A 23,321-nucleotide genomic window follows, 5' to 3' on the forward strand; every position below is an offset into this window, starting at 1 on the left:
ACGCCAGGGGAGGGTACAGCCCTGAGGGAGCAGAGGGTGCCAAGGCAGGTAGGCGGCCGCAGGCCGGGAGGCCGTGGTTTCGATGCGGGTGGGGAGCGGCGGCGCTGGCGGGCGCGAGGGCGGGGGCGCGGGCGGTGCCAGGGTGCGGCCAGCGCCCCAGGAACACCTGCCCCCCCCGGGCACCACGTCGCACACTGCTGTGCCCGTTGTTGCAAGCCTGCCGAGCCACAGCCCCCAACTTGACACCGTTCCTCCTTTCCTCCGTTCCTTCTTTCCTCCATTCCCCCAACCCTCCTGCCTCCCTCCCTTCCCGCCCTGCAGCTGCGACCCATTGAGTGGGCCAACATCGTGTTCATATCGGCCAAGACGGGCCAGCGGGTGAAGCGGGTGCTGGACGCGGCGGCGGCGGCCGCCGCCGAGCACCGCCGCCGCATCACCACCAGCACGCTCAACCTGGTGCTCAAGGAGGCGCAGGTGCGTGTGTGTGTGTGTGCGCGCGCGTGTGTGTGTGTGTGCTTGTGTGCATACGTGTGTGCGTGTGCGTGCGTGCGTGTGTGTGTGTGCTTGTGTGCATGCGTGTGTGCGTATATGTGTGTGTGTGTGTGTGCGCATGTGTGTTTAGGCGGCGAGCAGTGGGTGTGGCTCTTTTGGTGTGGGGTGGGCTTTGGCGCGCCGCCGCCGCGATGCCATCACACACGCGCCTGGCGCCTGGCGCCTGCAGGGCTGGCGCATGTCTCCCACCACCGGCAGCGGCCGCCGCGGACGCATCTACTACGGCACGCAGGTGGGTGGTGGTGGTAGTTGGGGTGGGGGTATGTGACCACACACACACACACTCGCACACGCACACTCTCTCTCTTACCCGGCCAGCCCACCCACCTGTCCACACATACCACCACCCGCGCAGGCGGGCACCAAGCCTCCCACCTTTGTGCTCTTCTGCAACGACGCCAAGCTGTTCCCGCCCGACTACAAGAAGTTCATGGAGCGGCAGTTCAGGTGGGGAGGAGAAGAAAGCGCGGGAAAAGAAAGCGCGGGAAAAGAAAGGAAGGAGGGAGCGCCAGCTGGCATGGAGCAGATGCTGCCCTCCATCTACCGGCCTGTCGGTGGGCAAGCAAAGGCGACGACGCTGTCCGCAAGTTGATAGCAGTGCTGACGCCATCTATGGGCCTGGGTACCTGCAGGGAGAATGTGGGCTTCCCCGGCTCGCCGCTGCGCCTGTACTGGAGGGGCAAGCAGGGGCGCATGGAGCTCAGCTGAGCAGGAACGCGGCTGAGGCTGAGCTGGGCCGCTTGGCGGGCTGGGGCTGAGCTCAGGGGAGCGGCGTGCATGGACGGCGCGGCTGGAGCTGCAGAGGCGGCAGCTCAGCGGGTGTGGCAGCCAATGGACACCACATCTGTGCACACAACCGCGCCTGCTGCGCCGCTCTCCATTGTGAGCCCACCGCTGGCCAGAGCGTCAAAGTTTTTGCATTCAATCGCAAACGCATGAACACCTTACTGTGGAAAGGGTACGGATGCACGGCGGGCACGCAGCTGTCGCCGCCTCCCGCAGCAAACAGGGTGGCAGCACCGCACACCGCAATCCGGCGTCTGGCACAGCCCATCCTCGGGAATGTCGCAGCCTGGGCCGATCAACCGGCGCTCCGTGCCCGCCTCCATGCCACGGCTGCCGCGCTGGCGCTGCCACAGCTGTCTCTACCGCCCTCGAGCCGTGTACGCTGCTGGGCTGGTGCTCGCCGCCTCGGGCGTCGCGCATGCAGGTCCTGCACGGAGTCAGATTGCAGGAGCGCACAGGGCAGTTCAGCTCCTCCAGGTGACAGGTACGGGGAGGATTGGCGGGCTGATCGTGCTGATCGTGCTGGCGAGAAGGGGGTGCAGACTGGCAGGCGGCGCTGCCGGCCGGCGCGACGCCTCATATGCATTATTTTCCAGTCGTCTAGAAATCAACTTTGCTTTACAATAACCCATTGATGTGAAGAGTGGTGGCATTGCATGTAAATTATCAATTCCAACTTCAGGAACAGACTAAGGGCTCCCGGCCCGAACTGTGCAGCTGTCGTGCGGCGCTGCCAGGCCCTGGCCAGGCCAGGTCAGGCAGCCCGGGGCTGAAGGCCACTGGGATGGGCATTAGGAAGAAATCATTGCTGGCAGCGAACCGGAAATGATGCCAGGTGATGAGCCCAACTCGCTTGTGCGCTTCCAGCTCGCCGTGCAAATTCAAGGTGGGGCCGTGCATGCTATATATACAATATGTGTGCTACGCATCGCCCAACCCACGCCTCCACACCTGCAGGCTGCACCGGCAGCGGCAAACGGCCGTATGTCATGGCCTGACAAGGCATGCAGCGCAGCTGAAGCTTGGGAAGCAAGATGCGCCGCGTTTGTTCAAAGCCAACCCGTGACGTCACCCCGGCCTCATATGCACTCACCTACTCGCCAGCTTAGCCGCAGCCGGGGATGGTCAGAACGGTACCGGCGGTGATGAGGTCGATGTTGGAAATGTTGTTGGTGGCAGCGAGGTCAGCGACGGTGGAGCCGCACGACTTGGCAATGGCATCCAGCGAGTCGCCCGGCTTGATGGTGTAGCTGGGGCCGCAGGTGCAGCTGGATGATGTTGATGCTGTCTGCAGCAGGAGGCAAACCCCACGCATGGACCGCCACAGGCAACGCGTGGCTATGCAAGCCTGAGCATTCTTGAATCCCAAAGAAAAATGTGCCGCTGCTGCCCATCCACCACTCACTGGGGGAGCAGCTGCAGGCTGTGTAGTAGTTGGGGAATCGGGTGCTTGGGCTGTCGAGCCGGATGCCTGCAACAGCAGGATCAGAGGCAGCCCTCCAGTGCCTGGTGGCTGCGATTTGATTGCTTCGTGACCACCATCATGTGCATGCTGCAAAAGAGGCAGCAGCCCGCCACTACATGCAGCGCACCTGCCCGCCGCTACCGCAGCCGGGGATGGTCAGAACGGTACCGACGGTGATGATGTCGATGTTGGGGATGTTGTTGGTGGCAGCCAGGTCATCGACGGTGGAGCCGCATGACTTGGCAATGGCATCCAGCGAGTCGCCCGGCTTGATGGTGTAGCTGGGGCCGCAGGCGCAGCTCGCATGCAGCTTGCGCCTGTAGGTGAGGGCTGCAGACAGGGGGGCAGGTGCAGAAGAAGGCATGCCCGGCTTTGATGCATGCAGGCAGCAGAAACGTGGTTGCGGTACTTGCTGCGGCACATGGTAATGGCGCACCTTCGGGGACGGAAGCGTAGCACCCCACCTCCATGAGCAATACAAACACCAAAGCAAGCTTGAACATAATTCTCGTTTTCCTGCATACAAGGGAACCATCCGCAGCAAGCAGCGCTTTCAGGTGAGCACTGGCGCCGGCGCTGGTGCCAACCAGTGCCTTCTCATCTCCCTGGCACAAGACCGGTCGACGTCGCTCCCGCGAGGACACCGGGCCGGCTGCTTGCAAACCGTGCAATGGATGCAGCCACAAGCACTGAGGTGACAGCAACGCCACAGTTCAGCAGGCAAGCAGGCCCCACCTTTCTGTCGAAAGTGTTGGCACTCTGCAGAAACGCCCTGGACAAGCAGCAGGCAGCTGGCTTGCGTAGCTGGTGGCTGGGCCTGGAGGAGGCCTGGAGGGTTGGACGTTCAGGTACAAATGGCGAAAGATAGCAAAAACTAGAAGCTTTATAGGAACTGTACCGGACAGGCGGGCCAATCCACCCATCCACCCCGCCACCGGCGCTGTACCGGAGTAGCTATTGTTTTGTTTTCTTGGCGCCTCTTCCGCCCTTCTGAGACACGCTGCTTCACTGTACGCAGCACTGAGTGGCAGAGGGAGTCGGTTGTTGACATTCACCAGCCCTGGACTGCCCAACCCTAGCACATCGGCGCTGTCTCCTGCACCGTTTTTCAAGCTATCGAGTCTCTGCAGCGTGCACTACTGTCAGTAGGTGTGGACAGCAGGCGCAGGGGAGGAGCGCAGCATTTGCGCTGCTGCATGCAACGTATGGTTTGCCTCGCAGCTCAACAGCCACACATTACAATAGAGGAGCAGCAGTGAGCCGGGCTGGGGCCCAGTCGGGCGGCTGGGAGTTGAGGAGGCACCGGCCAGCGCCGACCCCGCAGCGCCAGCTAACCCACCCCTGTCTGCTCGGGCCCAGGTTCCACTGGCACTCATTTGATGCTGATGCTGCGCAGCATCAGGCATGCCCAACGTTGGCCTGCATGCAGGCCATCACAAGATGTGCACGCTTGTTGCACTGTCTATGCTGCTCCTGGGATTGGCTTGCAGCGGGGCGGCCCCTGCAGGTATGATTATGATTGCGAGAGGCCCCAAGGCGTGCGCCTGGGCGCCCTTCACGATGCTTACGCCACTGTGTGCAACAGCAAAATGTAGCGGGGCGGTGTGCTTTAAGATTCGTGGGCGTGCTCCCGTGGCTTACTGGCCGTGTGTGCAGGCAGTCCAGACAGCAGCCTCCAGGACAGGCGCAAGCTGCATGCGAGCTGCGCCTGCGGCCCCAGCTACACCATCAAGCCGGGCGACACCCTGCATGCCATCGCCAAGGCGTGTGGCACCACTATCGGCGACCTGGCTGCCACCAACAACATCCCCGACATCGACGTCATCGTTGCTGGCACCGATCTGACCATCCCCAGCTGCGGTAGTGGCGGGCAGGTGCGCTGCCGCCGCTTTTGCATGCCATCAGTGATAGTGGTCACATTGCAATCAAAACGGAGCCACCAGGCACTGGAGGGCTGCCTCTGATCCTGCTGTTGCAGGCATCCGGCTCGACAACCCAAGCACCCGATTCCCCAACTACTACACAGCCTGCAGCTGCTCCCCCAGTGAGTGGTAGATGGGCAGCAGCGGCACATTTTTCTTTGGGATTCAAGAATGCTCAGGCTTGCATAGCCACGCGTTGCCTGAGGCGGTCCATGCGTGGGGTTTGCCTCCTGCTGCAGACAGCATCCACGTCGTCCAGCTGCACCTGTGGCCCCAGCTACATCATCAAGCAGGGCGACTCGCTGGATGCCATTGCCAAGTCGTGCGGCTCCACCGTCGCTGACCTCGCTGCCACCAACAACATTTCGAACATCGACCTCATCACCGCCGGTGCCGTTCTGACCATCCCCAGCTGCGGTAGTGGCGGGCAGCAGGTGAGGGGCTGGTCGATAAATGAATGGCCGCCGGTGGCGGCAGCGATTGCAACACTTCTCACTCACCAAACAGATGCTTAGTTTTCACCAGACCTGATTTCTGCTCAGCTGCTGTTGCTGCTGCTGCATGCAGGCCCCAAGGGCCCAAGCCGCCGCAACCCCAGCTCCTGCAGTGCCAGCCGCTGCAGCACCCGCGCCTGGGGTTCCAACTCCCAAGCAGCAAGCCCCTACAGCGCCAGCTGCACCACCTGCCCCGCCTGCTGCCCAGGTAAGTGGAAGCGATGACATGGTGGGAGAGGTGGTGCATCCATAGTCAAAAGCTCTGCTTGGCAAATTGGTGCTGCGTCCCGGGTGGGCGGTCCCTGTCCTGTGATGCTCAAAGCCTGCTAGCATGGTGCTATGCATGCTGTCACAGCCGACGACAGGCCCTGCCCCCCAGCCCTTCATCCTCTACTCCACAGACTGGGCAATCTACCGGGGCAGCTCTGACCAAAGTGAGTGTGCGGAATGCTGCCAGCTGCACTACGTGGTGCACACACCATTCCGGCAATGCCGCGCCTAGCGGCAGGCGAGAAATCTCCACATGCTCTGCCCGCACCCTGCAGATGTCCAGCGCCCCGACTGGTGCGCCCAGTACGCCTACTCTCCGTCTCACATCGACCCCTCCGTGCCCACGCACATCAACTTTGCGGTGAGCTGTCCACCCATTGGTGCGGCTGGCAGTGGCCCAAGTGAGCACATGGGCATAGTAGCGCTGATTGACATCAGGCCCTGGCAGACCGCCGTTCCCCGCCGCTGCTTGTACCCACAGTTTGCCATGGTAAACAACGCCACCTTCGAGGTAGAGCACACCGACAAAGCAAAAGACTCTGAGCTGATCCAGGAGCTGCAGGCGCTGAAGCAGGTCGGTGCTGGTGCTGGTGCTGTCGCTGCGGCAGGAGCCCTATTTGCGGTGCTGCTTCAGGCTCCCGCAGATGATGCTGCAGCATCAAACCCTGAACATCTCCCCCATCTGCTGCAGGCCAACCCCAGCCTGAAGACTCTGATCTCCATTGCCGGCTGGAGCTTCAGCACCGGCACCGAGCTCTTCAAGAACCCAGATGGCAGTCCCAACAAGGATGTGGCAGCCATCATGGTGCAGGTAGGTTCCCAGTGCATGTCTGCTGCAGACTGCCAGCATCATGCTTCCAGAGGGCTAGTGCAAAGAAGCGCCTGCAGGTCGCCACCAATCCCGGCAAGCGGGACACCTTCATCCAGTCGGCGGTGCAGTACATGCAGCAGTACGGATTTGATGGCATTGACTTGGACTGGGAGTGAGTGACCCCCCGCCACGCCTGTGCAGCGCACATGCGTGAACGTCGGCTTGCTCTGCCGGCAGCGCTGACGGCGCTGCACTTCAAAGCATGCATAGCATGCACAGCATGCATAACTTCCTACCCATGAATGCAGGTACCCAAACTTTGCTGGCTACAACTGCGAAGGCAGCTGCCCGGACCACATCTCAGGCTTCTCCCAGCTGGTGGCCGGCCTGCGCCAGGCGCTGGGCCCAAGCTACCTGCTCACCGCTGTGCTGCGCGCCACCCCCACCCCGGCAGACCATTACGACCTGCCTGCCATCCACCCGCACCCACACCGGCTCAGCGCCAATCCAAGCCAATTCCTTCGGGAACGCCTAATAGAATCGCCAAGGCTTCGGCACAGGCCTCCCCGGGACCCATTCACTACTAGTGGGGGGTACTGCACTTGGCGCGTCGGGCAGATCAAATAATGGTCTAAAGCTAGACGTTAAAACCGGGAAGTGAAGCTTGTGGAGGCTCTTCCCCACCTTTACCTTTACCTTTTACTTCGACCTCATCAACCTCATGACGTGAGCAGCAAATGCTCACTGTTTACGCCTTCACGCAGAGTTTACGCTTTGAGTGAAAGCAGGAGAAGCCTCCCCTGCCCCGCCTGCTGCCACTGTCAGTGTTGCCATTCCCTGTATGTTGATCTCGTCTGCCTACCCGCCGGTCATGCCCGCAGCTACGACTTCCACGGCGCCTTTGGCAACCCAAAGGTGGTTGATGTGCACACCCCCATCCTGGACTGCGCCTCCCCCAAGCAGTTTCACATCCAGGGTGAGAGCAGAGCTGAGGCATGCGGGGACTGCAGTTGCGTAGGCAGCAGGCCATGCTGCCTCAATGGCAGCAACCCGTGTCACATTGCCCTGCCTGCAGAGGAGCAGGTTGATCATCTGCTGGGCGAGCAAGCTGTGTCACTGAGTTAATGTCGTGCCATGCTTCCGCTCAACATCTGCTCAACTCATCCGCTGAACTGCCACTGGCAGCATCACACCTCTCAATGCTGAAGCCTCCTGGTGGCACCCCCATGCAGGCGCCATTGACGCATACCTGGCGGCAGGCGTGCCTAGCAGCAAGCTGGTTATGGGGCTGGGGTCATATGGGCACAGCTACAAGCTGGCAGCTACAGACGGCACTGCTAACTCCGGCCCTGGCCAGGCCGCCTTCACAGAGGGAGCTCCCGCAGGCAAGCTGGTAGATGAAAGGGCAGGCTTCCCCAGCGCTGAACGCAGCTTGGGCTGTTCATCTTTGCTTCACTTCCTCCCCGGCAGGCGAGTGTACCATCCAGCCGGGGGTGCTGGCCTGGTACGAGATCAAGCGTAAGCTGGGAGGCACCACCCCCAGCATCGACCCAGTAAAGATGGCTGCCTACGCCACCTACGACGCCGGCCAGCACTGGGTGGGGTTTGACAACCAGGAGACGCTGCGGTGAGTGAGGCGCACAGGTGTGCGGCAGCAACGCTGTTGATGGGATTGGCAGGGCCGCGGGCATGTCATCAAGCCCATGCCCAGTCCCTCCTGCCTCTCACTGGGAGGCAATGCTGCACGCAGGATGAAGATCTGCTATGCTCGACAGCGCCAGCTGGGTGAGCACCCAGCAGCGGCCGCGGCACCCCCTCTCTTGATGCCCCTTGATCACGTGTGCCCCCTGCCCAAGGTCTGCTCACGCGGCCTATCATAGCGGGGTGACTGTAACACAGGGCAGCCTGATCGCCGGCAGCTGTTGTACACATGTGCTGCTTGTGTGGGCTTAAAGTCTGGTAAAGCAAGAACTAGCTTGCAACATAGACTACACACATGCACTGGCCTGCACCAAGATGGCGCCTAGTCAGCTCCATGCCAGCTATGCTCATCCCCTTCACTCCTGTGTGCTGCCTGCACCAATGCTCGAACAACGACTGCAAATGTGCAGGTGGGCTGATGATGTGGGATGCTGATTTGGACGATGACTTGGAGCTGGCTCGCAGCGTGCGGGCGCAGATGGATGCACCCCAGTAAAGGTAAAGGTAAAGGTGGGGAAGAGCCTCCACAGGCTTAACTTCCCGGTTTTAACGTCTAGCTTTAGACCATTATTTGATCTGCATGACGCGCCAAGTGCAGTACCCCCCACTAGTAGTGAATGGGTCCCGGGGAGGCCTGTGCCGAAACCTTAGCGATTCTATAAGGCGTTCCCGAAGGAATTGGCTTGGATTGGCGCTGAGCCGGTCAGCTATGCCGCGTTTGTCCTCACAAAGTTTCGACATGGGAGGAATCGAACCTGTGCCCTCTCGGAGGGTTTAGACACTAGCTCCAGCGCCTTCAAAGAAGGCCTTTCTTAGCCGCGGGCAAAAAGCCGCGGGCAGTGCGACGACTTCGTGGCGCCTACCTGTGGCAGCAGCGGCACCGGCTCCAGCGAGCTCACCTTCTCGGCGCAAAGCATCAGCACTAGCGCCGCACTTCCCTTGCTGAGCGAAACCGAGGGGTGCCGTCATGATGCCGGTATGTACGGCCATCAGGGGTCACCCTGTTTTAAAAGGGGCATGCAACCTGCCTCGTGCATGCCGTCAGCGGATACGTCTGCTTCAATTGAAGCTGCATCTCAGCCTGTTTCATGACTGTGAACACCCTGATTGCATTTGGCTTGGATGGTGGTGCGGGGTCTTGAAGCAGTACCCGTGATGTGTTTCTTGTTTGCATTCTTGCTGTACTCAGGCGAGACATGCACCGAGGTAGTCATCTCCGACAAGAAGGTGCCCTTGGGCCGCCTGACGTCGGCAGACGTGATGGCCAAGGCCAAGGAGGCTTGCAGCGCGCTGGGATGCTCAGAAACGCCCATCAAGATTGACACCGAGGTGTGGACGCCAGGCCACCCGTCCGGGTCGGTCTACCAGGCCAAGTGCGACAAAAACCTCTACAGCGGGAATGACCATGCCTGCGGGAAGTTCGTTCCCGGGTCTTGCACCGTCGTTTTCAAGGGCTCCATCACCACTCTGGAGGCCAGGGACGCGCTGATTGAGCTACTTGCAACCGCGGCCGACCTGAACAAGACCCTGCCCTACAAGGAAATATCTCCAATTGACGACAAAGACAAAGGCTGGGGATTCGGAGCTGCGGTGTCTGCCTACCCCTACCGGATCTGGTATTGCACATACTGGTTTGCCAACGCCAACCTACGCCTGTTCAACGACTGTGAGTTCGCGCCAGAGTTCCCAATCAAGGCCATGCCCCGCTTCATCAAGGCGCAGCACTTGCTTGTGTCATATCTATCCATCTTCTGCCTCTGTGATTTCGGGGACCCCCCCCAGTGACGCATCGGTTCGCTGTCGGTGCCCATTCCTTTTTCAGCGCCCCATTCCTGTTTCAGTCATTCAGGCTTTGCTCTCTGCCTCGCCCGCGCGGCCTCAGTTTCCCCTGACTCGGGCGATGCTCGGAGCACCGCCTGCTCGCTGGCACCTGTACCACATGTAGCCGTGCCTCAGCCCCGCTGGCACCTGTGCCACGAATACAGCTTAATAAGAAGACAGTGGTATTAACTTCCTGTGCTTGTGTCCAACCTTTCAGTGTAACGGGGAATCCTGGGATTTAATCATAAGATGCCTGCTGCCGCTCCAGCCCGCCGCAGCGCCCGCCGCCACGTAGGCGACGGCCCCAGCATTCTCCATTTCTGGTGTGGGACTTTCCCATTGCAAACATACCTTTGGGCAGCACAGGGGGGAGCGGGCCCAAGACATGCCAGCCTGAGCGATCGCAAGGGGTTGCTCATCGCACACTGCTCAACGCTCATTGCCCTATATCCCACCCAGCCGCAGGACTCTACTGCCGCCCGCGCCCCGCCCCATCTGGCCGCTTGCGCGCCCCATCCCCCTCGATGGGGCCCGCCCACACCGGGGCCTCCCCCCTCCCGCCCACTGCTTTCTCAACGGCCCCGAGCCGGGGCTGCCCTCATTGCATACATAGTGCGCCTTTCCCTGCTTTTCTAGTGACCTAGCGTTCCGCACTGCCGTTTGGCCAGCCCAACTGCCGTTTGGCCAGATCATGCTCCCGTACCGTTGCGTTTCTCCCCAATGCGCCATGCCACTTTGCCAGTCATACACACGTTTCGATGCGTGCCTTGTCAGCTGCTTGCGTTGCATGTCGCCTTGCTCCACCCCTGTTTTATTGCTTTCTCTGCTTTCGCCCGGTTCCCGTCCCGTTTCGGCGGGGAGTCTATGTTGCAAGCTAGTTCTTGCTTTACCAGACTTTAAGCCCACACAAGCAAGCAAGGGGGACGCAGCGAGCATGGGGCCGGGGGAGAAGCGGCGGGGCAGGGGCTGCGAGCATCTGGGCGCCGTGCGGGAGCAGCAGGCCCGACTGCACGCCAGCCTGCTCCACCACTGGCAGCAGCGTAAGGTGGGGCGATGGAGCCAGGGCTGGAGCCGGGGCGCCCGCTGCAGCACCAGCGTTGTAGATCGTCCCCATCCCCCGGCTGACGCGCGGATGGGTGGCCGCCGCCCCCGCCGCCGCCGCCGCCTGCAGGCCGCCGGCCAGCCGCTGCTGCCGCTGGGCGACGGCCTCCTGTGCCTGGGCTGCGGCGCGCGCTGCGCCTCCCCACTCGAGCACGGCAGCAATGGCGGCGCCGGGCAGGGAGGGTGCACAGGTGGGCGCGCGGCCTCGCCTGCGTGTAAGAGAGCGTGGCGACATTTGCCGCCGCAGCACCGAGCGCCGCCGCCTGCACCCCAATGCCTCCCCACCCGCTGCCTGCCTGCCTGCGCGTGCCTGTGCTGCGGCCCTGCATGCGGCTACTGCTGCTGCCGGTGGGGTGGTGGCTAGCAAGGGAGTGGCGGCAGCAGAGCCGTGGGGGAGGGCCTGGGGCTGGCTGGCGCATTCTAATTTGCTCTTGTTAATCTTCTTGTTGTGCTTGGCCTGCGGTAGGGCTGGTTGGGCCCTCCCAGAGCTCCCCCTGCCTCGAGCAGCGCTGGCAGGGCATGCTGCGGCGCTGCCCGAGGCTACGCCGCCGCCGCACTTCGCCCGCCCCAGCATCCGCCGCCGCGCCGCTGGCCTGCTGCCCGCCCCCCGCGCCCTGCTTCACCCCGCCCGCGCCGCCGTCCTGCCGCACCTCATGGCCGCGTCGTACCGCAGGCCACGATGTACTGCTGGACCTGCGGCGTGGTGAGCTGTACTGTACCGCCTGTACCGACTACGTCTACGACAGCAGGCAAGCTGCTGTCGGCCCTGCCTGCCCTGGCTGCTGCGCCCGAGCGGCTGCCGCAGGTTGAGCGTTTAGTGCCGCGCCGGCGCTCTGCTGGGGCCGCTGCCGGACGGTGGCTGCTCCTGCCGGCAGGGCTCGTTGGGGCCTGGCTGCTGCGCCCGACCTGCTGCCGCAGGTTCCGTGCTGCCCGGCTGGGCAGCCTGCGGGGCAGCCCGGCCGCCGCCAGGGCTGCCATGCTCGCGAGGCCTTGTACAGTGCGCTGCTGCATCCTTTCATCACACACGCACATCGCTGCTGGGTGCTCCACACACCACCCCGGCTGCTGCTCGCCAGCCGCGCTCAGCAGGAGGCTCCAAAGCTCCCCCCTGCTGCGCGGCATGCGGCCTGCTTGCCTGCTTTGTTTCCCTCACCCCCGCCCCGCTTTCTTCCCCGCGCCGCGCGTTTGACCGCAGCTTTGACTTGGCGCTCCAGGCAGCCCTGGCCTCCGCCAAGAGTGGCGGCCTGCCCGGCGGCGGCACCGCAGCAGCCACCATGCCGCCAGGAGCAGCAGGCCGCGGCCCCATCGGCAGCGGCGAGGCAGGGCAGGCCGGGGCGCCGCCGCCACCCGGGCAGCCTGCCCACGGCCTTGCCAATGCCCAGCCGCAGGGGCAGGGGCAGGGGCTGGAACAGGAAGACCAGAAGCAGCAGCAGCAGGCGGCTGGCTCGGCAGCCGCACCAGCAGCCGTGCCAGCAGCGGCAGCAGCACCAGCAGTACCAGCAGCAGCGGCGGCGGCGGCGCTGGCAGAGGGCTTCGCTGCGGTGGCGGCCGACGGCTTCCCGGCTGGGCTGCGCGGCCTGAACAACCTGGGCAACACCTGCTTCATGAACAGCGTGCTGCAGGTGGGGGGCAGGGCGGTACCACGTTGTGGTGCATCGTGCAGTACATTGTGCGGTACCGGCACGGGCCCCACCCGCCGCTGCAGCTGCCGCCGCTGGCGCTGCTGGCGCGGGCGCTGGCCCCAGCCAGCGCGGGCTCCCTCCCTGCAGGGGAGCCCAGCTTCCATCCAGCTTCTGGTTGGTTTCCGACCAGCTTCCACCCAACTTCCACCCCCGCCGCCCCGCAGGCCCTCCTCCACTCCCCCCTGCTGCGCAACCACTTCCTGCTTGATGCCCACCCGCGCGCCGCCTGCACCCTGGCCGCCGGCGGGGGCGCCTGCGTGCTGTGCGAACTGGTGAGCAGTGTGTGTTGCTTTCTGCTTGTTGCGTTTTGCTTGCTGCTTGCTGCTTGCTGCTTGCTGCTATTTCTGTTGACAGCCGGCACAGACGCACACAAACCTTGATTTGGCTGCTGGGTGCTGTGTAAGGGCTGCCGGGCCAGCGCTGCCATGTGTTTCTCTTCTTTTATGTGTTTCTCTTCTTTTATTCGTTTGCGGTTTGAGTGCTTCCTTGCGCCTGCGCCGCCTTGGCTGGCTGCACCCGCCGGGCTGCTGCACCGCCGCCCCGCCCCGCTGACCACACACTGTACTGCAACTGTACCTCCATTGTACCGCCTACGTACCGCCGCAGGACGGCGTCTTCAGCGCCGCCTACTCGGGCCGCCGCGCCGCCTACAGCCCCGCCCCTTTCCTCTACGCCTGGTGGCAGCTGGCGGGTAGGTGCCGGGGTCGTTGGTTGGTGCTGAGGCCTTGGTGGGTGCTGGCTGTTTGGTGGGGTGCTGGCTGTTTGGTGGGTGGTGGGTGTTTGGTGGGTGCTGGCAGGCAGCACGGCTGTGGCTGTGGGTGTGCAGGCAGGCTGCCGCTGGTAGGTGGGTGCTGCCAGGTGGGGGCAGGGGCCGCAGGCCTGTTTGGCGGTCGGCGCGTGTGCGACTGGCCGGGCTGGCCTGCCTGCCGCGCAAGCGGCACCGCCCGCAGCCCGCAGGAGGTCGCCTGCTGCCTCCTGCGCCGCCACCGCCTCCTTACCCCTCCCTACCGCCTTGTTGGCCGAAACTCACAACGTTCACCGCGCGTTCTTTCCTCCCTGCCTGGAACGTTGACCGTTGACCACACTCTCCACCCCCCCACCACCACCTGCGCTCACCTCTGTGCCTCCCTCCCTCCCTCCCTCCCTCCCTCCCCTCTCCTCCCTCCCTCCCTGTCCTGCCCCTCTATCTCCCCCCTTCCTCGCCCTCCCCCAGGCGGCCAGCTGGCGGGCTACCAGCAGCAGGACTCCCACGAGTTCCTGTGCTTCACGCTGGAGATGATGGCGGCGGCAGATGGTGTGTGTGTGTGGGGGGGTGGGGGGTGGGGGTTGGGGGGGAGGGTGTGAGGAGGCGGCGGCAGACGGTGAGGGGCAGGGGGAGGGGGTGTGAGGGGGAAGGGGAGGGGGAGGGTGACCTTGAGGCAAAGGGTGACTAGAGGCTGTACAGCGGGCAGCCACCCAAATGGAGCCGGCAGCCAGCGAGAAGCTGCGGTGCCAGGCTGGTGGGGGACGCCGTGGGTCGGCCAGGGCCCAGGCCTCCTCCCCACACGCCCGCCGCCGCAACCGCTGCCTACGAGCTCCCACCAGCTCTGCCCCACGCTGCCCCAATGGTCTGCCTGGCTGCCTCCCCCTCCCCTCCCCCACCCTCCCCCGCAGGCGACCCCGGCGGCCCCGCTGCGGGCGCCGCCGGTACCGCCAGCTTCCCGCCGCCTTCCGCCTGCCTCTCCCGCCGCCTGTTTGGCGGCACGCTGCGCTCGGACCTCATGTGCGCAGCCTGCGGCGCCGCCTCCGCCTCCCACGAACACTTCTCTCATCTCTCCCTCGACCTGCCCCCGCCGCAGCAGCTGCGCCGCTTTTGGTTTCTGTTTTTGTTTCGGTGTTTCATTCTGTTTGTTGTGTTTTGTTTCGGTTTCAGGGGTGGGTGCTGGGCCTTTGCCACCCACAGGCGGTGGTGCCGGGTACTGGGTGCTGGGCCTCGCGCTGTGCTGTTTCCGCAGCAGGCAGGCAGGCGGGCGGGCTGGTTGGTTGGTTGGTTGGTCCTGCTTTGTGCTCGTCCTGCCGCCTCGCCTCTGCGCAGCACCGGTTCGACAACCTCCACTACCCTCTCTGGTACCGCCTCCAGTACCCCTGTTGCCCCCGCCGCCGCCCGCAGCTCATCGCACCGACCATCCTGCCCCGCCCAGGCGGCGGCGGCGGCAGCAGCGGCGGCGGCGGCGGCGGCAGAGCAGGGAAGCTTGTGGGTGCTGCCCGCCTGTCTCATGAGAGAGCGGTGGCACGGAAGGCGGCGGCGGCGGCGGCGGCTGGCGATGCAGCAGCGGCGGCACCAGCAGCAGCAGCAGGCGCAGCAGGCCCCTCGCAAGGGCAGCAGCAGCAGCAGCAGCAGCAGCAGCAGCAGCAGCAGCAGCAGCAGCAGCAGCAGCAGCAGCAGCAGCAGCAACAGCAGCGGCAGCTGAGCGGATTAGCGGCGGTACCAGTACCGGTACCGCCTGCCGCGCCCGAGAGTAGCGGGGAGGTGGAGCTCATAGACCTGTGCCACTCGGATTCCAGTGGGTGTACCGCTGCTGCTGCAGTACCGTTGATACAGTACCATACCGCTGCCACCGTACCACTGCTTGGCATGCCCGCACCTCTCCCTTGCCGCTGACGCTCCCCGCAGCCCTGGTTGTGTCAGCCTGCTGGCCTCCCTGCTCGCTGCCGCAGCAGCCGCCACGCCACGCCGCGCCTGCCGCTGCTGCTGCCGCCGCCTGCTCGTGCCTCGCGCCCATGCACCGTGCCGCGGCTGCCCCCGCTGCTGCTCGTGCCCCCCGCTGCTGCCTGCTGCTCATGCCGTCGCCGCCGCTGCTCATGCTGCAGCCGCTCCTGATGCCGCCCCCGCTTCTGCTGTCGCTGCCCAAGCCTCCCGCCCACCCCCCCTGCTCGCCCCTCCCCTGCCCCTCACTGCAGTGACCTTGGGCGGCGGCGGCAGCGGGATGGAAGGCCTCTCCGGCCTGGGGGGCCCCTCTGGGCTGGAAGGCGCGTCCGGGGTGCACCCGAGCGGCGGCGGCGTGGCGGCGGCGGACGACACGCAGGCACGCTGGGGGGTGGAGGCAGGAGGGTGGGCTGGGGAGCCTCCTGGCTGGGGAGCGACGGCGCGTATGTGTGCGCGCGTGTTCGTGTGTGTGTGTTTGTGCTGCTGCTGCGGCGGCGGCAGTGGTTGGCGGTGGTGGTGGCGGCGAGCTGGTGCCAACCCCTCTTCTCCACCCGTACTGCCTCTCCCCCCTCTAACCTGTACCGCAGGACACGCTGTCGTCCCCCCGCCAGCAGCTTATGAGTGCCCCGCTGCCTTCCCTGCAGCTGCTGCCGCACCTGCACCCCAGCTTCCAGCCGCAGCATCAGCAGCTGCCGCTCCCCTCTTTGCACCTAGAAGGGAAGGAGCTTGCGCAGCGGCAGCAGCGGCCGCCCGCGGCGCAGCAGCAGCAGCGGCGGCAGGGGCCGGCGGCGCCGCCGGGCGGCGGCGCAGCCGGCGGTACCACGCTACCGCCTGCAGCCTCCGGGCGGCCGCCCATACCGCCCGGCAGCAGGGCGGGGCGGGGAGCGGCCGGCGGGGGCGGCAGGGGAAGCGGCCAGCCCCCGCAGCAGGCGCAGCAGGCACAGCAGGCGCAGCAGGCGCAGCAGCAGCAGCAGCAGCGGGGCGAGGGCAGCTCACCCCCCCAGGGTGAGAGAGGCCCCTGTGCAATGCAGGTGGATGGCGGCTCCGGCAGCGGTACCGCTGCACCGGCAGGGGCAGCAGCAGCCGGCCCAGCGGCGGTGGTAGCTGCAGGCTCGGCCGGAGCGGCGTCGGCGGCCGGCGTCGGCGTCGGCGGCGGTACTGTCGGCAGTACGGGCGGTTCCGCCCCCTCCCGCTGCCCCCGCAGCTGGCAGGGTACTACCGGTGGCCGGGGGCCTCGCTGCTGGGCTGCCTCAACCGCTTCACTCAAGAGGAGCGGCTGGGGGCGGGGGAGCGGTGGGCGTGCGAGAGGTGAGGTGGTGGGGGCAGGGGGCGGGGGGACGGGCAGGTGGGAATTTTTATCTTGAAGGTTGAAGTTTAGGGGTGGGGAGGCGGGCGGCTGGGGCTCCTGCTTGAGAGGCGGGCGGCCGCTGCTGCCGTGGGGGAGGCGGGCGGTTGTGTGGGTGCGTGCGGCCTGTGTGCCTGCCTGCCTGCCTGCCTGCCTGCTGCCATAGGGAAACCACTGCCGCCCGCGCCCGCCTGCCGGGCACGCCATCCACGCCACCCACCCAGCGCTGTTTGTTTCGCGGCTGCTCCTGCCCACGCCTGGTGCCTCCCCCCTGGTGCCTCCCTCCCCCCCACACCCCACCCCACACCCTACCCACACGCTCGCAGGTGCGGCAGCGGGCAGCACGCGGTGAAGCAGCTGTCGCTGCGCCACCTGCCGCCGCTGCTGGCCTTCCACGCCAAGCGTTTTGAGCACGCTGGTGGGTAGCAGGGGAAAGGGGTGGGGGCCTGCCTGAGCGGGTGGGGGGACAGGGCGTGGCAGGGTGCTGTGTGGTTCGATGTGTGTGTCTGGGCGTGTTGTGTGTGTGTGTGTGTCTCCGTGTGTGGACCAGTGGCGTGGGTGGTGGGTGGGCGGGCCTGGCCGCTGTGCTTCCTGGGGTGGGGCGTGCAGCAGGACGGCCGGTGGTGTGGCACTTGAGGGGGAGGGCCACCACAGGTGGCCCCGTGGTATGTACATGATTGGCAGCAGCATGCCCATCTCGCACGCCGCCCGGCCCCGCCCGCCCCCCTTCCCGTACCGCAGGCGGCTTCCGGGCAGTCGCCAAGAAGCTGGACACCTACCTCAGCTTCCCGCTCAGGTGAGGGGGGAGGGGCGGTACCGCTGCAGGGCGCCGCTCGCTGGCAGCACACCTCCGCCTCCAGCCTCGGCCTTGCCCTAGCTGCTGCCCAGTGCTGCTGCCCAGTGCCGTGCCGAGGCCCACCCACCGCTGCGCCTCTGCTGCCGTGCCCACCCTTCGCTCCTCTTCACCCGTTGCCGCGCCGCCGGCACATGCAATTACGCCTCGCGCCCGCGTGTGTTGCGCCGTGCTCCCCCCACACGCCGCTGCGCCTCTGCTGCCGCGCTCGCCGCCCTCCAGCCTCTCTCCCCTCCGCTCCACACCCCACCTGGCTGCCTTTTCCTGTGGGCGGGACAGTGAGGCGTGCCCGCTGCCCTCCTCCCCACCCCCATCCCCCCATGCAGCGGCCTCGACATGCGGCCCTACCTGGCTTCCACCAAGCTGCGCAGCCGGTACCGCCTGCCGCCGCCGGGAGAGCGGCAGCCGGATGGTCGGGTGCAGCAGGCACAGCAGCCGCTTGAGAAGGCCAATGCGGGACAGCAGCAGCAGCAGCAGCAGCAGCAGGAGCAGCAGCAGCAGGAGCAGGCGGCAGCGGCGCCGCCAGCAGCAGGCGGCGCCAGCGGCAGCGGCGGCGGTACCATAGGTGGTACCTCCAGTGACGCCCGCTTCCTGTACGACCTGTACGCCGTGGTGGTGCACCGCGGGACCTTCCAGGCAGGTTCCCTGCCACCTGCGCCGCGGTGCTTCTGCTTTTGTTGTGCCTGGGAGGTTGGGAGCAAGGGCGCGATGCTCCTCTCTCCTCTCCTCTCTCCTCTCCTCTCCTCGCCTCTCCTCCCATCACTGGAACGCAGCCCGCGCCCGTCCCCGCAAGGCGGCACGCGGCGCTGACCCCCGGCGCCCATGCCGCCCATACCGCCCGTACCGCAGGGGGGCCACTACGTGGCGTACGTGCGCGCCGCCGATGGACGCTGGTACCTGTGCGACGACGCCTGGGTGACGGCGGGTGGGTGGGATACCTGTGCATTATGTCGGATCAGTATCTACCTGCTGCTGGCGCAGACCTGCCTATACCTGCTGTTGGTGTGGTGGTGTGATGTATACCTGCTGCTGCTGCTGCTGGTGGATGCCTGGTGGTGGTGGTGGTGGTGTGGCGGTGCGGCGCGGATGGCGCTGCGGGGCTGCTGGTGTGCGTCTGCTGGCGGGGGCGGTGTGGCGGTGCTGCTGGCTGGCTGCCGCCGGCTGCCGCCGGCTGCGCGCGCCTGCGCGTGCACGCCCACCCCCGGCGGCAGGCAGCAACGGCCCGTCGAGCTGGGCGCACCTGTGGGGGCTCATGTCGAGATGGGACCCAGAGAGGCTCCTGCCCCACCCTCACCTGCAAAACTGCGCCGAGGGAGGCTGCCCCCGCCCCGCTCAATCACCCACTCAATTACCCGCGTCACCTGTACCCCCTAGTCACCCACACCTGCCCCCCGCTGCAGCCGACGAGGAGGCGGTTCGCAACTGCCAGGCCTACATGCTGTTCTACGCGCAGCGCGGCCTGCTGGAGGCGCACTGAGCGGCGCCGGCGGTACTGGTTGCCCCGCTCGGGTGGAGGAGCGGAGGAGCGGGCACGGGCCTGGATAGGCTTCCCGACCCGCTAGCCCACCAGCCTGGCGGGCTGCGCCGCGGCGGCTGCCCTGCGCGGCTACACGTGCAGCACCGCGGGGCGCTGCCCGCCCAGCCGGACGCCGGGCCGGCCGGATAGATAGCAAACCTTGTGACACCTCAATCCGCTTTCATGAGAGTTCCATTCAGCCTATCGTGCGGGAAGCTAGCTCCCTTTGCCGCCTGATTCGCGGCGGCGGCCCGGCCTGGCATGTAATTTTGAGCGTGGAAAATGCAGCCATGCGTTCCTCTGAGTCTGCTGCTGCGTGGCCGGCCAGCGCAGCAATGCGGCAGCACCTTGAGCAGTGCAGGGGAGCAGGTGGCGGCGCCCCGCAGGCCGCCCCGCTGGCGGCGGCGGGGTGGCGGCGAGCTCTACAGCCTGCTGCAGCCGCTGCAGTCGGCGGCTCGCTCCTCCACGTACCCCCAGCTCTCAATTACGCGCCCCATGTGGCCCTTCTCTTCCAAAGCGGAGCTCCCGCCCGAGCAGACCGCAAGGATCACGCGGTGCGGCCTGCGTTCGCCTCCCAATCGCGACGCCGCACTGACCTGTAGGTAATTAGTGAGGCAACCGATGCGTCCGACCTGTTTCTGGGCGCAGGAGATGCGGCGTCGCGGCGGGCACCCTGCAGCACTGCCTGGCGGCCAACCCCGGCAGTCCGGGCATATGCAGCAGCCTGGAGACGCAGGTGCGAGGCGCGCCGCGGCAGGCTGACGGCAGGCGGCGACGGCAGGCCCCGCCCTTTGCCTGCCGCTCCTGCCCTTGCGTTGCCAGGTCCCTCTGGCGGGCGCAGCGGCCCTCTGGCTGCTTCCCATGGGTACACCATGCCCTCGCCTGCTTGCCCTGCTTTCTCAGTCTCCACCCGCCCCCCTGCATGCCGCCGCCGCCGCTGCGACCGCCGCCACCGCGCTTTCCTCTTGCAGGTGGTGCACTGCTATGCAGAGATAGCCTGCCCCTCCCTGGCAGCAGACCACCAGCGCTGCTTCAAGTGAGGGTGACAGCCGCCCGCTCGCCCGCCCGCCAGAGGGGCGCGTGCAGCGCCGGCCGCGGCCAGGCACCCCCCGGGCCCCACTGCTTGCCTGGCAGCCTCCCTCCCGTCGGCCCGCGTTGTTGCATGCGCTTGGGGCATGCTCCCAGGCCGGTCAGGGGTGCCCCAGGCACCCGTGCCCCAGCCCTCCTCTGCAGCACCCTACCATCTTTCTCAATTCCGGCAGGGCTCAGCTTCGCCCGCCCGAGGTTTACCCTGACCCCCCCGCTGCCTCCCCCTGCCATTGTTTATGTTTGTGCAGGCGGGTCGTCAACAGCCAGGGCAAGGAGCCGTTCAGGTGCGCCCCTGCTGCTGGTTGTGGTGGCGGTGGCAGTGGTGCTGCCACTGCCGGATCTCTCTCTGCGGGGCCCCTCCACCAGCCGACCATCAGCCCGCAGCCCGCAGCCCGCATTCCCTCATGCCCCGCGGCTGTCCCACCCTTCCCCGCCTCGCGCGTGTGCCCCGCAGCGCCTGCGACAAGGAGGTGGAAGCCATGCGGAAGTGCCTGCGGCGGTACCGCCTGTACCCCTTTGCCAGCAGCGGCAGCAGCAGCGGCGCGGGCGGCGGCGGCGGCGGCGGCGGCGGCGGGGCGCCGCGGTAGCAGGCTGCGGCTGCTTTGGCGGCGGCGGCGGCCTTCGCGGATGCCTGCCACAGGTTCCAGTGACATGTAGCTGCAGGGCGTGTAAGCAGTGCACCTAGGGTGGCGCCAAGGGCAGGCAGGCAGGCAGGCAGGCGCACCCAGCTTGGGGGGCTGGGAGGAGGGCAGTCATGGTGCCGAGATGGGCACAATGGCAAGCAAGCAGCGCTCGGAGATGGTGGGGGTGGCGCCGATGCACGGTGCGAGTGCAGGGGCAGCACAACCTGCAAAAGCAGAGCCAGAACGAAAAATGGGCCGTGTGTGTGTGTGTTACAGGGATTGGGCACATTCATGTGCTGGGGCTGAGCCCACTAACCCTGCCGGCTGTCCAGAGCGAGGAAAATCTGGCCGCTGATGGCATCCCGGGGAGGCTCCGTCTTGCAAGCGCCATGCCGGTCTGCCGGGCAGCCGTCCGCCGCCCAGATGCCGCCACGAAGGTGCCGTGAGGCAAAGTCCCAGCTAGTGTTCCGGCTGGGGTTCGAACTCGTGCCTGTGGTATCACCCACCGGCACTCATCCAGCTCCTTATTTAACGTCGCGGCCAACGACGAATAAGCGACTGACTGACTGAGAGTACAGAGAACCGGGCCCTTTAAAGGGCTGGGGACGCACAAGCCGCGCCCACTAGCTCTGGACAATATAAGTATGAAACCAACCAACAGACAGGGCGGCGGAGCGCGGGGCTGCGAGGAGCCGATCGGGCACAGCGGGCGGCAGGGAAAGCGGAGGGTGCCTGGGAGCCAGCCCAGTGACTGTCAGAGAGGTGTGAGGAGGGGAAACGGGGGGCAAAAGACAGGGGAAAGAGGGGGATCAAGGGCCAGGACCGCCAGCAGGCGGCGCAAACGGCTCCGAGACGCCACCCACCCCGGCACAGAAGCTGGGGGAGTGGCCAGGCGGGCGGGCGGGGACCGCCTCAGAGGGCAGGCGACACAGGGGGTCAAGGCTCAGGTCAGATCACACGGGAGAAGGGGGCAGCCAGCCGCCAACGAGGAGAGGGGAGAAAGGGGGACGCCAGAGAAAGCACAGAATAAGCGTGTGTGTGTGTGTGTGTGTGTGTTACAGGGATTGGGCACATTAATGTGCTGGGGCCGAACCCGCTAACCCTGCCGGCTAAATAAGCTGTGATCTGTGATCTGTGATGTTACAGAGGCAATGCCCATTAATGGGCTGGGGGCACACAAGCCGTGCCCACTAGCTCTGGACTGTACGAAAGCAATCAGCGGTGTGTGTTGTGTGTGTGTTTGTTACAGGGATTGGGCACATTAATGTGCTGGGGCCGAACCCACTAACCCTGCCGGCTGTCCAGAGCGAGGAAAATCTGGCCACCGATGGCATCCCGGGGAGGCTCCGTCTTGCAAGCGCCATGCCGGTCTGCCGGGCAGCCGTCCGCCGCCCAGATGCCGCCACGAAGGTGCCGTGAGGCAAAGTCCCAGCTAGTGTCCCGGCTGGGGTTCGAACTCGTGCCTGTGGTATCACCCACCGGCACTCATCCAGCTCCTTATTTAACGTCGCGGCCAACGACGAGCGTGTGTGTGTGTGTGTGTGTGTGTTACAGGGATTGGGCACATTAATGTGCCGGGGCCGAACCCACTAACCCTGCCGGCTGTCCAGAGCGAGGAAAATCTGGCCGCCGATGGCATCCCGGGGAGGCTCCGTCTTGCAAGCGCCATGCCGGTCTGCCGGGCAGCCGTCCGCCGCCCAGATGCCGCCACGAAGGTGCCGTGAGGCAAAGTCCCAGCTAGTGTCCCGGCTGGGGTTCGAACTCGTGCCTGTGGTATCACCCACCGGCACTCATCCAGCTCCTTATTTAACGTCGCGGCCAACGACGAGCGGGGGGTGCTTTTTTTCTCAAATTTGGACGAACCACACCCAGCGGAAAATCCATTCCGGGAGGAAAGTCTGCCCACCCTCGGGCAGGCCCACACATGAGAGCCGTAGGCCACGGGTTCGAGTCCCGTACGGAGCAGTCCGGTTTGCGGCCCAACAAGAGGCTGCGTTCGCTCCGTTAGCTCAGTCGGTTAGAGCGACGGTCTTATGATTTTCTTTTGCTTTTGTTCCAGCTGTGATCCCAGGAGGGGCCGGCCGCACGTCCTGGCCCCCCACGCACCCCATGTTCATCATTCAGGAGCACAGTTCTTACATACACCGAAAAATACACACAAATAATGGGACAACACGAGCCACCGGCCTGCCATCGAAGCAGGCTAGGGGGGCAGGGGGCAGCACCATGCCGCGCCCCCGCCTCCTCGCTGGCGGTCATTGCCTGCCTCCCCACCGTGGCACCACCACGCGGTGCTGCCTCACGCCGGCAGCACCTCGTAGTGCGTGTTGTCGATGCCGCGCATCTTCATGCCCAGAGGGGCTGCAGATGTGTGGGGAGGGGTGTGGGGGCGGGCGGGGGGGCATGGCTGAGGTCGGGCGGCCGACAACAGCTGGGGACGCGCGTGCCCAGCGCGCCCCACCACACGCCAAACGTGCGCGCCTCTGCCCACCCCTCCAAACGCGACCCCTCCAAACGCGGCTCCACACTGAGCACTGGCCCCACGCACTCCACGCGCAGCCCCACAGCCCCCCCCCCCCCCCCTCCAAAAACTGATGGGGCCGC

The 23,321-nt window shown here is 65.7% G+C and overlaps 4 protein-coding genes across 4 annotated transcripts in view; 3 read left to right on the forward strand and 1 right to left on the reverse strand.

Annotated features, from left to right (window-relative positions):
- The window catches only part of CHLNCDRAFT_37436 (hypothetical protein), a gene marked incomplete at both ends in the record, with an annotated part of 5,967 nt that extends 4,707 nt beyond the window's left edge, over positions 1 to 1,260 (forward strand). The window contains 5 exons of the mRNA XM_005843442.1: positions 63 to 263; positions 322 to 474; positions 722 to 784; positions 908 to 999; positions 1,185 to 1,260. Of these exons, the coding sequence (XP_005843504.1) occupies positions 63 to 263; positions 322 to 474; positions 722 to 784; positions 908 to 999; positions 1,185 to 1,260 (585 nt within the window). The remainder of the gene's footprint in view (positions 1 to 62; positions 264 to 321; positions 475 to 721; positions 785 to 907; positions 1,000 to 1,184) is intronic.
- Positions 1,261 to 2,443: 1,183 nt separating this feature from the next.
- Positions 2,444 to 3,273, reverse strand: CHLNCDRAFT_141036 (hypothetical protein; the record flags this gene model as incomplete). Its single annotated transcript, XM_005843464.1, has 3 exons — positions 2,444 to 2,626; positions 2,931 to 3,133; positions 3,240 to 3,273. 3 exons carry the CDS (start codon positions 3,271 to 3,273, stop codon positions 2,444 to 2,446), a joined length of 420 nt encoding a protein of 139 aa, XP_005843526.1.
- A 994-nt stretch (positions 3,274 to 4,267) lies between these two features.
- CHLNCDRAFT_141037 (hypothetical protein) lies at positions 4,268 to 7,931 on the forward strand (the record flags this gene model as incomplete). Its single annotated transcript, XM_005843443.1, has 13 exons — positions 4,268 to 4,310; positions 4,460 to 4,677; positions 4,965 to 5,159; positions 5,599 to 5,653; positions 5,765 to 5,850; positions 5,971 to 6,063; positions 6,181 to 6,300; positions 6,378 to 6,472; positions 6,609 to 6,726; positions 7,035 to 7,078; positions 7,182 to 7,276; positions 7,533 to 7,693; positions 7,776 to 7,931. 13 exons carry the CDS (start codon positions 4,268 to 4,270, stop codon positions 7,929 to 7,931), a joined length of 1,479 nt encoding a protein of 492 aa, XP_005843505.1.
- A 2,825-nt stretch (positions 7,932 to 10,756) lies between these two features.
- On the forward strand, positions 10,757 to 20,681 carry CHLNCDRAFT_55161 (hypothetical protein; the record flags this gene model as incomplete). The annotated part of the gene is made up of 24 exons (XM_005843444.1): positions 10,757 to 10,867; positions 10,994 to 11,114; positions 11,597 to 11,626; positions 11,842 to 11,920; positions 12,119 to 12,545; positions 12,770 to 12,877; positions 13,212 to 13,296; positions 13,819 to 13,899; positions 14,259 to 14,367; positions 14,518 to 14,519; positions 14,680 to 14,684; positions 14,755 to 15,148; positions 15,546 to 15,682; positions 15,879 to 16,296; positions 16,503 to 16,599; positions 16,963 to 17,054; positions 17,378 to 17,432; positions 17,816 to 18,104; positions 18,339 to 18,414; positions 19,334 to 19,559; positions 19,654 to 19,741; positions 19,977 to 20,041; positions 20,343 to 20,378; positions 20,549 to 20,681. 24 exons carry the CDS (start codon positions 10,757 to 10,759, stop codon positions 20,679 to 20,681), a joined length of 3,264 nt encoding a protein of 1,087 aa, XP_005843506.1.
- Between the last annotated feature and the right edge of the window lie 2,640 nt (positions 20,682 to 23,321).

Source organism: Chlorella variabilis (assembly GCF_000147415.1).
Source record: "Chlorella variabilis unplaced genomic scaffold CHLNCscaffold_30, whole genome shotgun sequence".
In the NCBI taxonomy this organism is placed as follows: Eukaryota; Viridiplantae; Chlorophyta; class Trebouxiophyceae; order Chlorellales; family Chlorellaceae; genus Chlorella; species Chlorella variabilis.